This window comes from Mobula hypostoma, chromosome X2 (genome assembly GCF_963921235.1).
Source record: "Mobula hypostoma chromosome X2, sMobHyp1.1, whole genome shotgun sequence".
NCBI classification, from domain to species: Eukaryota; Metazoa; Chordata; class Chondrichthyes; order Myliobatiformes; family Myliobatidae; genus Mobula; species Mobula hypostoma.
In genome coordinates this window covers 44502586-44515607 of record NC_086129.1, presented here as the reverse complement: position 1 = coordinate 44515607, position 13022 = coordinate 44502586, and the positions used below count along the sequence as shown (strand labels likewise).

At 42.6% G+C, this 13022-nt stretch overlaps 1 protein-coding gene across 2 annotated transcripts in view; it reads right to left on the bottom strand.

The window, feature by feature from the left end:
* abcg4a (ATP-binding cassette, sub-family G (WHITE), member 4a) overlaps positions 1-13022 on the bottom strand; it is a 120291-nt gene that overhangs the window by 60433 nt on the left and 46836 nt on the right. For both annotated transcript variants that reach the window (XR_010016639.1, XM_063038338.1), the window contains exons 2-3: positions 4296-4413; positions 660-792 (exon numbers count right to left, since the gene is read on the bottom strand). Coding sequence is in view for 1 of the 2 variants with exons in the window: in XM_063038338.1 (XP_062894408.1) it covers positions 660-792; positions 4296-4413 (251 nt within the window). In the remaining variant the exon portion in view is untranslated. The remainder of the gene's footprint in view (positions 1-659; positions 793-4295; positions 4414-13022) is intronic.

Sequence of the window (13022 nt, the reverse complement as noted above, 5' to 3'; positions counted from 1 at the left end):
GCAGGGTGATTGCAGTTCTGTTTGCCATTTCTAGGTGCACTGAACACTCAAGTATGCTTCTATCGCAGTGTGTAAAAAAAAAAGCACTCTTTCCTTGGTAAGTACCTAAAATTAGGTTCACTGTTTACCAACCAACGAAGCAGGCTTCTCTTCAAGAAAGTCATTGCTAACTTCTTAATATCCATGGTTCCAAGGAGAACTTATTGGGTCATAGAGAAATACAACATGGAAACTGTAACTTCAGCCCTCCAAATCTGGCATTGCCACTGCACCTCTATAACTAGATGCTTCCTACAACAATCACCTGTCAGCTTGTGCTCCTCCCCATTCCCCCACCTTTTTTTATTCAGGCTTCTGCCCTCTCCTTCCCAGTTATAATGAAGGGTATTGGCCCAAAATTTCAACTGTTCATTTCCCTCAACAGATGCTACCTAACCTACTGAGCTCCTCCAATATCTTGTATGTGTTGCCCAATTTCACATATGGACAATATGTATGTCCACATGTGAAGTTACTTAACCCTGGTTCTCTGAATCACTACATCTACTTGAGGGCAATAACATTTTCTAACAGTACAGTAACCAGAAATGAACATGGTTTCCAATGCAGATTACTGCTACCTCTTGCATGACAGTAGTCTGTCCATGCTGAACACATACCATCATGGCTTCCAGTACTGTGAGGTGAGGCAGCAACATATCATCTTGCATGATGTAACAGGACATCTTCCTGAATGTTCGCAAATCCCGAGGCTGCCCATTTACAAGGATCTGCCCTTTCATTCCCGTTTTCCTAGAAAGAGCATAAAGAAGAGTAAACTGTAAAATAAAAGTATTTTTCCTTTTATAGACTAGCCAGCTCCGTCATGATGATCATACCCTCTCCATCATCTAGGATATCTTCCAGAGGCGGTGCCTCAAGAAAGTGGCATCCGTCACCAAGGACCCTCACCATCCTAGACATGCCCCCTTCTTGTTACTACCATTGGGAAAGAGGTACACAAACCTGACGATCCACACTCAACATTTTAGGAACAGCTTCTTCCCCTTTGTAAGCAGATTTCTCAATGGTACATGAACCTGTGAATGCTACTTGTTTTTACACTATTTATGGTAACATTTTTTTTGTCTCTGCACTCTACTGCTGACACAAAATAACAAATATGATGTCGTATGTCAGTGATAATAAACCTGATTCTGGCATGAGAAGAGCCAAGGCTCTTCAGTCTAACAGGCTAATAGCCATGTGTCAATTCTTCTTCCCATATATAGTTTGATAGCGTTTCCCCCAAATACTTCTTTAATAACAAATACTGCATTCTAACAATTATTTGAATCTATTAATAACTGTCAATGTGATCTGCAGCTCTGGTCTCACCCATGTCAATGCAATACCACTCCTGTCAGAATCTTAAAAGACCAGTCAGTCTCTCCCACCCTATCTATTTACATTGGGAGGGGGGTGAAGAAAATCAGAAGTGATCTTCAATCACTTCTGAAAAGTATAACCCTTGGTTCAAATCTACATCCTAACATATAATTTCAATTCTGGTACAAAAATTAGTCTTGTTTTAAATTACTTCATCCAGCCACAGCTTGTATAATTAAGGCACAGACTTGAATTTCTGCTACAAGGACATGTAATATGGAACTTGGAGATTATTCTAAGGGTCTGCTCTTAAAGAGAGTGTATATCCTACTGAATTAACTCTCAAAGTAACACCACAAGATAAAGGAGCAGAATTAGGTCTTTTGGCCCATCAAGTCTGTTCCGCCATGCAATCATAGCTGACTTATTATCTCTCTCAACTCTATTCTCCTGCTTTCTCCCTATAACCGTTGACACTCTTACTAATCAAGAACCTATCAACCCCCACTTTAAGTATTCCCATTGATATGGGCTCCACAGCCATCCATGACAAATAATTCCACAGATTCAGCACCCTCTGGCTAAAGAAATTCCGGATGTCCCTCTATTCTGAGGCTGTACCTACTGGTCCTCGACTCCCCCACTATAGGAAACATCCTTTTCACATCCACTCTATCAAGGCCTTTCAATAGTTGATTGGTTTCAATCAGATCCTTACCCCCCCCCCCCCAATTCTTCTGAACTCCAGCGAGTACAGACCCAGAGACATCAAACATTACTCACACATTAAACCCTTTGTTCCGGGAATCATTGTTGTGCATCTCTTCTGGACCCTCTCTGATGCCAGCACATCTTTTCTTCAATAGGGGGCCCAAAACAGCTCACAATACTTAAAAGTACAGTCTGACCAATGTGTTATAAAGGCTCAGCATTACATCCTTGCTTTTTAAGTGAAGTCAAGTCAAATGAAGTTTATTGTCATTTAACTATATACAAGTACATAACGTATATAGCCATATCACGTAGAAAGAAATGAGACAACATTTCTTCAAACCAGGGTGTAAAGCACAATAGTACACGTAACACATGTACACAGTCCTCCTGAAGGGTCTCGGCCCAAAACGTCAACTGTACTCTTTTCCATAGATGCTGCCTGGCCTGCTGAGTTCCTCCAGCATCTTGTGTGTGTTGCTTGGATTTCCAGTATCTGCAGTTTTTCTCTTGTTTGTGATTGAAACTCATAACACACGATAATTTATGAAGGTAAGGATAAAATCTACAGATGAATCACGCATAAATAACAAATAACAAACTAAAGTGCATTAATATTAAATATTGTAAGGTATAGAACAGATTAACCAGTGACACTTCGAATATGATGTGACAGAGAGTTCAGAAGCCTCATGGCCTGGAGGAAGAAAATGTTTCTCATCCTGACCATTCTTGTCTTTATGTATCATAGTCTCCTGCCTGATGGTTGAAGGTCAAAGAGGATGCTGGATGGATGGATAGATGGGATCCTTAATAATACTAAGGGTCCTGTGTATGCAGCGCTCCTGATAAGTGCCTCCAATGGATGGTAGGGAGATCTCTATGATCCTTTCAGCAGTGCTCACAGTCCTTTGTAGGGATTTCTGGCTCATCTGCTCCTATACCAGATGGAGATGCAACTTGTCAGGATGCTCTCAAATTGTGCTCCTGTAAAATGTAGTTAAGGCGGGTGTGGGAGGCAAAGCCTCACTTGCATCAAACTCCTCAGGAAGTGGAGACACTGGGTGCTGCTGTGCCTTCTGGTTCAGATATTAAGGGACCAGGTGAGGTCATCCATGATGTGAACTCCCAGGAACTTGGTGCACATAACCTTCTATACAAATGAGCCAAATATTCGCAAAGAGGGGTGGTTTGTCTGTACCTTCCTGAAGTCCACAATTACTTCCTTTGTCTTCTCCACATTCAGGCTTAGGTTGTTGTCCTTCTCACACCAATCCAGCAGCTGCTCTACTTCTTCTCTGTACCCAGACTCATCATCATTCCTGACAAAGCCAATCACTCGATGACACAGTTTGAGCTGGATCCTGTGACACAGTCCTGCGTCAGCAGTGTGAACAGCAGCGGACTGAGCACACAGCCTTGGCAGTGCTCAGTGTAATGGGACTAGGGACGTTGCTGTCCACATAGACTGACTGTGGCCTTACTGTTAAGAAGTCCAGTATCCAATTGCAGAGGAAGGTTGTTGAGCCCCAGCTAGGACAGTTTCCCAGCACAAAATACTCTGCAGATGTTGGGTTCAAAGCAACACTCACAACACGCTGGAGGAGCTCAGTAGGTTGGGCAGCATCCGTGGAAATGATCAGTCAACGTTCCAGCCCGAAACATTGACTGATCATTTCCACGGATGCTGCCCGACCTGCTGAGTTCCTCCAGCGTGTTGTAGGACAGTTTCCCCACCAGCTTCTGGGGTATGATGGTGTTGAACACCAAACTGACCTCAATAAACAGCAGTCTGGCATACGAGATCCCATTTAGCAGGTGGGACAGGACCGAGTGGAGGGCAGAGGCTATTGCATCATCAGTGGATTGATTTGAGCGATAGGCAAACAGGAAAGGGTCTAATGTAGCCAGCAGAGAGGCTTTAATGTGCTCCACAACCAGCCGCTCAAAGCATTTCATTGTATAGAAAAACATCAGGCACATCAGGAGCAAGAAACGACTGCCCATTGTTGCCCACTTTGATTCAACAGATTCTATAATCACCATTTCATGTTTGTCCCAAACCTGGAAGTTTTATATTTTTTCCCTTAAGTATTTAAAGCTCTGTCTGAGATGTAGTGATGAACTTCACTAATGTTTACCTTCCCTCTATAGATAAATGGATAATCAGTGTTACGTCACAAGAAATCAATAGTAAATAAGCATCAGTCACTCACCTGTATCCTGCCAAAATATTCATGAAGGTGGACTTGCCAGCGCCTGAAGGACCCATAATGCCAATGAGCTCCCGACTGCAGAACTTTCCAGATAGGCATTTCAAGAGAGTCTTGTATCCTAAAAGGGAAAGTTAAATTTGTACATTAAAAAGTGGGGTTGAATTGGAAAGGATGATCCTTTGGAGATTTATTTGAAATCAGGATAGGTCACAGATCTCTTTCTTGAATGTCAAGAACAGGCCTAAAGATTGGTCCTAAATTGGCATCAAATTGTTTTAAAAAAGTGATGAAGAATGTGATTTGGGGGTAGGAGGGGGCTTACTCCCGAAGCCTTCCCTAATAAGTGAGCATATCCACAAGACAGTGGAAGTTTGAGATTAGAGTTTACCTTCTCCTAAATGAGCTGCCACCCACAGCTGATGAGCCCCATCTGCCTGAAGTGATTGGATTTAAGGTGCCAGTAACCCACCTTTCCCCCCTATCAGTATAAAAACATTTCTGCTGGGCTTAGTACCTCAGCCACACATGAAGCCAGTTGTCAGAAGCTATTGGAGACACACACCATCAGGAGTATTTATTAGGTAGTGGGAGTTTATCTCCACTACTTTCCCCAGCTGTGACAACCTTATAAATAAAGATGCGAATAAGGGTGGGGAAATGCAACCCACAAATTACTAGCCCCAAGTGAGGAAAAGAATCAAAGCTTCAGAAAGCTTATTGGAAATGAAATTTCCTTTCAATATCTCAATTAACATAAAGCCAAATGCTGACTTCTATAATGCACTTCCAGATGAAGATTCAACAGCTAATGGAAGGGAGCTGGCAGACTTTCTGATTAGCCCTTAGACACTCTGAAAAATTTTAAACACTAGAATTAGATGCCAACAGCTAACCAAATCTCAGTTCAGGAGCAGATTGTGTTACATGATTAGCAGCGTGCTTGGAAGGAAGATGACATCATTGTGTAAGGCCAGAAATAAAGTTTCCAACAATGATCATTTCAGCAGAAACCTAACAGCATCCCACTCTACTCATCTGTTACTTTGTAATCGTCTCTAGCCTAGTTTCCTTCAAGATGTGGATTTCAGACTTCTTATTAACTCAACCATTGAGGACCACAGCAAATACTTTAATCTTTCCAAGTCTATTCATCAACTGAAGAGATTCTGCAGATGCTAGAAGATCGGAGCAACATAAACAAATGCTGGAGGACCTCAGCAAGTCAGACAGCATTTATGGTGAAGAATAAGCAGTCAATGTTTCGGGCCAAGATGCTTTATCTGAGATTCTGGCTTCTTCTGCCTTCCTTTCCGGTCCTGATAAAGGGTCTCAGCCCAAAAGATCAACAGTTTATTCCCTTTCCATAGATACTGCCTGGTGCCTGATGAGGTCCTCCAGCATTTTGTGTGAGTTATCTACATCTCTCCTCTTTCAGGTGCTTTCAACCATTGACCAGGCCTTTGGACATTAGCCCCAAAATCATCTCAGTGTTGTCACCTTTGAATGAGAACACTCCTATGAAGCATACTAGATGTTTAACTACATTAAAACCACCACACAAACGTATTAAGGTGGCAAGACACCAATTCTGAGTGAATCCCATCAATAAAAAGGCTGCATGCTATTGAGCAGAAATTTTTATTTATATACAACCCTATTAAAGTGAGGCAACTTGGAAATGAAGTTGTACACTGTGGAGTTATATGGCGGTATTAACGTAATAAGGTGATTAAAGGAATTGATAGCAGAAAAGAGAGAAGCTATTTCCTCTGGTAATTGGGGGCTGCATTCAAGGCCACAATGTTAAAATTAGAGCTAGGCTATTTAAGAAACACAAAGGACAGTGGGAGATTTTGTCACCAATTAAGCAATAAGATTGGAAGTTAGCTGAAAATTGCAACATTGAGACACTGTATTTCTCTGGACAAGGACATTAAAGATAACCGAGTTAAAAGTGATGAACTGAGTTAATAGTGGACACAGTGGCATGTCTACTTCATGCTGCCTTGCAGTGCCAAAGAAACAAGTTCAATTCTGAACTCGGGTATTGTCTGTCCAGAGTTTTCACATTCTCTCTGTGATGGTGTGGGTTACCTCCAGTTTCTCCCACTTCCCACATACACGTGGATTGGAAGGTAAAATGGCCACTGCAAACTGTCCATCCAGCCAGATGGGACTCATCAGTTGTAGTTGGCAGCTCATCTGGGAGAAGGAAAACTCTGATTTTAAACCTCCGCTGCCTTGTGGCTATAACAACTCATAGGGAAGGCTTCCGGAGTAAACCCCAAGAGAAAAATCTGGAGCTGAAGTCCCTAAGGCAGTTGTACCTTGACAGACATCCCACCCTGCAAAAACTCATTTCAGGGAGGTAGCACCATCAATTTGAGGGAGACTTCCGGGAGAGGTGGGATGTCTGCAATAGAGTAGCTCCTTAGCAGCTGGCCAGCTAGTTTAAATAACGTCAGCTATGCTAATGAACGAATGACACCTGTTAAACTCACCTCAACATGTCTTTTACAGTCTTAACCCACCATGGGCAATAGAAAAGTCACTGCTGCAAACAGTGCAGCGAGCAACACTGTCATTATTTTTGACCCCTATTAGGCAGGGGTACACTTTAGTGTAGTCTGGGGTGACATACGTTTTATATTTTCTTTTTTTGGAACACTCTGCCATGGCGCTCTCTCACTCTTGCGCTCTCTCTCTCTCTCGTGTGCTCTCAAAAAAATCGATTTCCGGGATATTGTACATAATTTGCGGGCATCAGGGAGCCACTATCAATATGCGGGAGACTCCTGGAACTTCCGGGAGAGGTGGGATGTCTGCCTCGAGTTTAACACCAACTGGCAACTCCTGCGATGCTGCCCGTGCCAAACTGTATTGGTCTCTGCTGTTCCCTTGGATTTGACAGGTGTGTGGAAAGAGGGAGGCTGCTGCATGGGCAACAGCTTGATCTCCGTATCATATTGCCCGAACCTACTTACTGGTTTGTACATCATGTACACAGCTAGGACACAACACCCATGGTTAACCACAACCAACAGAGCATCTCAAGCTGCCCCTAGTGTGTAGGTGAGTGACACAGTCTGGGGCAGTAGATGGGAATGTGGGGAGATACAATGCGATTTGTGTAAATGGGGACTTGATGGTCATGGATCATCTCCATGACCATTGCACAGTGATTAAACCCAATACTCAGGAGGCTGAATGCGTTACTCATATTTTAGCTTGTGATATCATTCGGTCTCTTATCACAGATTATCTCAATGACACTTGCTCATTAAAGCAAATATCTAATCAGCCAATCATGTGGCACCATCTCAATACATAAAAGCATGCAGACATGGTCAAGAAGTTCAGTTGTTCAGACCAAACATCAGAATGGGGAAGAAATGTGATCTAAGTGATTTTGATCGTGGAATGATTGTTGGTACCAGACAGGGTGGTTTGAGTATCTCAGAAACTGCTGATCTCCTGGGATTTTCACACACAACAGTCCCTAGAATTTACAGAAAATGGTGTGGAAAAAAATCCATGAGAGGCAGTTCTGTGGGTGAAAACATCTTGTAACTGAGAGAGGTCAGAGTAGAATGGCCAGACTGGTTCAAGCTGACAGGAAGGTGACAGTAACTCAAATAATCACACGTTACAACAGTGGTGTGCAGAAGAGCATCTCCGAATGCATAACATGTCAAACCTTGAAGTGGATGGGTTACAGCAGCAGAAGACCACGAACATACATTCAGTGGACAATTCATTAGGTACAGGAGGGACCTGATAAGGTGTATGTAGCCATGCGTCACACCAGTTGGTACAATGTCTTGTTGAGCTAAATGCTTCATCTTATGCCTAATCCATGTTGGTCTGACCTGGAATAGAATGATGCTGAGTAAAAAATAGTAGGGTAACCACATCAATACAAAAGATGCCTGTTATTCTGATTATTATCTGAATGGTAAATGACACTTAAAGGATTGACGGTGGATATGCAATGGCAAACATTTAAAGGTTGCATGGATGAATTATAACAATTGTTCATCCCAGTTTGGCAAAAGAATAAATCAAGGAAGGTAGTGCACCCGTGGCTGACAAGAGAAATTAGGGATAGTATCAATTCCAAAGAAGTAGCATGCAAATTAGCCAGAGAAAGTGGCTCACCTGAGGACTGGGAGAAATTCAGAGTTCAGCAGAGGAGGACAAAGGGCTTAATTTGGAAGGGGAGAAAAGATTATGAGAGAAAACTGGCGGGGAACATAAAAACGGACTGTAAAAGCTTTTATAGATATGTAAAAAGGAAAAGACTGGTAAAGACAAATGTAGGTCCCCTGCAGACAGGAACAGGTGAATTGATTATGGAGAGCAAGGACATGGAAGACCAATTGAATAATTACTTTGGTTCTGTCTTCACTAAGGAGGACATAAATAATCTTCCAGAAATAGTAAGGGACAGAGGGTCCAGTGAGATGGAGGAACTGAGCGAAATACATGTTAGTAGGGAAGTGGTGTTAGGTAAATTGAAGGGATTGAAGGCAGATAAATCCCCAGGGCCAGATGGTCTGCATCCTAGAGTGCTTAAGGAAGTAGCCCAAGAAATAGTGGATGCATTAGTGATAATTTTTCAAAACTCGTTAGATTCTGGACTAGTTCCTGAGGATTGGAGGGTGGCTAATGTAACCCCACTTTTTAAAAAAGGAGGGAGAGAGAAACCGGGGAATTATAGACCGGTTAGCCTAACGTCGGTGGTGGGGAAACTGCTGGAGTCAGTTATCAAAGATGTGATAACAGCACATTTGGAAAGTGGTGAAATGATCGGACAAAGTCAGCATGGATTTGTGAAAGGAAAATCATGTCTGACGAATCTCATAGAATTTTTTGAGGATGTAACTAGTAGAGTGGATAGGGGAGAACCAGTGGATGTGGTATATTTGGATTTTCAAAAGGCTTTTGACAAGGTCCCACACAGGAGATTAGTGTGCAAACTTAAAGCACACGGTATTGGGGGTAAGGTATTGGTGTGGGTGGAGAATTGGTTAGCAGACAGGAAGCAAAGAGTGGGAATAAACGGGACCTTTTCAGAATGGCAGGCAGTGACTAGTGGGGTACCGCAAGGCTCAGTGCTGGGACCCCAGTTGTTTACAATATATATTAATGACTTGGATGAGGGAATTAAATGCAGCATCTCCAAGTTTGCGGATGACACGAAGCTGGGTGGCAGTGTTAGCAGTGAGGAGGATGCTAAGAGGATGCAGGGTGACTTGGATAGGTTGGGTGAGTGGGCAAACTCATGGCAGATGCAATTTAATGTGGATAAATGTGAAGTTATCCACTTTGGTGGCAAAAATAGGAAAACAGATTATTATCTGAATGGTGGCCGATTAGGAAAAGGGGAGGTGCAACGAGACCTGGGTGTCATTATACACCAGTCATTGAAAGTGGGCATGCAGGTACAGCAGGCGGTGAAAAAGGCGAATGGTATGCTGGCATTTATAGCGAGAGGATTCGAGTACAGGAGCAGGGAGGTACTACTGCAGTTGTACAAGGCCTTGGTGAGACCACACCTGGAGTATTGTGTGCAGTTTTGGTCCCCTAATCTGAGGAAAGACATCTTTGCCATAGAGGGAGTACAAAGAAGGTTCACCAGATTGATTCCTGGGATGGCAGGACTTTCATATGAAGAAAGTCTGGATGAACTGGGCTTGTACTCGTTGGAATTTAGAAGATTGAGGGGGGATCTGATTGAAACGTATAAGATCCTAAAGGGATTGGACAGGCTGGATGCAGGAAGATTGTTCCCGATGTTGGGGAAGTCCAGAACGAGGGGTCACAGTTTGAGGATAGAGGGGAAACCTTTTAGGACCGAGATTAGGAAAAACTTCTTCACACAGAGAGTGGTGAATCTGTGGAATTCTCTGCCACAGGAACCTGTTGAGGCCAGTTCATTGGCTATGTTTAAGAGGGAGTTAGATATGGCCCTTGTGGCTACAGAGGTCAGGGGGTATGGAGGGAAGGCTGGGGCGGGGTTCTGAGTTGGATGATCAGCCATGATCATAATAAATGGCGGTGCAGGCTCGAAGGGCCGAATGGCCTACGCCTGCACCTATTTTCTATGTTTCTATGTTTCTATTCTACTAAATAAAAAAAATCTATCAGCAATAATTAACAATGGGTAACATGAAGAGACTGGAGAATGTAGGATTGGTCTAAGAGTCATAGGATCATAGAACATTAAAGCACAGAAATAGGCCCTTTGATCCATCTGGTCTGTGCTGAACTATCATTCTGCCTAGACCCATCCACCTGACCTGGACCATACCCCTCCCATTCATGTACTTCTCAAAATTTCTCTTTAATGTTAAAATCAAACCCGCATCCACCACTTCTGCAGGCAGGTCATTCCACACTCTCACCGCTCTCTGAGTGAAGAAGTTCCCCCTCACGCTCCCCTTAAACATTTCACCTTTCATCCTTAACCCATGACCTCTAGTTGTCATCCCACCCAACCTTAGGTCTTAATGGAGTTACTACTCAAAATGATAAGAGGTAAGGGATGGTGAAATCAGATTCCTTCAAAACTTTCAAGAGGCAATTCAAGTTCAAGTTTAATTGACATTCAACCATACGTATGAATACTGCGAAACAAAACAGTTTTCTGGATGTATTGGTATTAGAACTGCAAGAAAGGGAACCTTGGAGGCATGAGAGAGAAGTAGTGAATCATGGAATTCATTGCCACAGATGGCTGTGGAGGCTAAATCATTGGGTATATTTAAAGTAGAGGCAATGAATTAGTAAGGGTGTCACAGGTTACAGAGAGAAAGCAGGAGAATAGAGGTGAGAGGAAAAATAAATCTGCCAGGATCGAATAGTGGAGCAGACTCCATAGGTTGATGGACTATGTGGCCTAATTCTGCTCCTATGTCTTACGGATGAAATACAGGAGATTCCAAATGTTGGAATCTGGAGCAACAAACTATCTGCTTGGAAGAACTGAGGGTTGAGCAGTATCAGTTTGTTGGGGGGCGGGGTGGTAGGGGGTGAGGTAACTTTTGACATTTCAGGTTACACCTCTCAACCATCAGGCTCTTGAACCCAAGGGGATAACTTCACTCATCCCATCAGTACACTGTCCCCACAGTCTATGGACTTACTTTCAAGGAAATCGTCTCATGTTCTTGATATATGTTGCTTGCTTATTTCTTTCCTTCTTTCTTTCTTTTTGTATTTGCACAGTTTTTTTCCCATATTGGTTGAGTCTATCCTGTTAGGTGCCACCTTTCATGAATTCTATTGTGTTTCTTGGATTTACTGTGAATGCCCTCAAGAAAATGAATCTCAGGGTTGTATATAGTAACATACATGTACTTTGATAATAAATTTACTTTGAACTTTGATTTGAGCTACTATTGAAGAATCTTTCAAAAGAGCTTGCACATTTATGATGGGATGAAAGCCCCTCTGTGCTACAATAAGTATGAAGATACAGATCAGATGACAAGATCAGTTTCATGGTAGCCCAAGCCACACATCATAAAATAAGTACACAATATCTCACTGGGATTTACTAATAAGGAACAAATTCTATAACATGACTGAAGTCCTTCTGGGATGGGGACCGTCACTAGTACTTGTATTGGAGACATAATAGTCATGCCAGGATTGGCAGTGATTTATGCATCACTGATAAACCCACTCATTATTGCCCATGAGTGTATACTGAAAAGTTATCTGAAAATAAAGTAACAAATAACTCATGCTTGAGTTGAACAGTGACAATGTTATCTAATTACACCCTGTCTGTTGTACTGGTCCCTTTTCCATTTCTTTTCCCCAACATCATTAGCAATATTACTTATGACATTGATGGAGTACATGATCTTACAGCTGTGTGCTGTGGATTGACATGAAGAGAAAGCCCTAACTAATGTGATTTATAGCAATAGGAAGCAAAGAATTCCACCAAAGAAAGCCACGAGCAACCCATCAACCTGCAAATAACAGATTTAATCTAGAAAATGGGATGGAAACATTGAAGTGTAGAAATGTTGAGTAACATACACAAAATGCCAAAATGCTGGAGGAACTCAGCAGGTTAGGCAGTATCTATGGAGAGGAATTAAGAGTTGGTGTTTTGGGCTGAGACCTGAACGTCAACTCTTTATTCCTCGCCATAGATTATTGCTCCAGCATTTTGTATATGTTGCTCTGGATTTCCAGCATCTGCAGAATCTTGTGTTTATTATCAGTGCAGAAATATTGCTGCTGTGAGGTAGTGCTGAGAACATTTCTGTATGAGTGAGTGAGGCTGCCCCTCCCATTCTAATCACTTTTTACAGGAGTACCATCGAGAGTGTCCTCACCAGCTATATCACTGTCTGGTACAGGAATTGCAAGGTATCTGACCTCAAGTTCCTACAAAGGATTGCGAGGACTGTTGAGAGGATCACAGGCAGTCTCTCTTCCACCCATTAGAGATATTTATCAGGAGTGCTGTGTAAGCAGGGCCCTTAGCATTGTCAATGATTTATCCCATCCGTCCCACAGTCTTTTTGACTCTCTACCATCACGCAGGAGGTACCATAGCATTAGGACAAGGAATGTTAGGATGAGAAACAGCTTCTTCCCTCAGACCGTAAGATTACTGACCTCGCTGCCAACACCCAGGTCTCATTACGTATGAAGCACCAGTAGCATTATACTTTTTATAGCATTACACTGTTTACTTTTTAA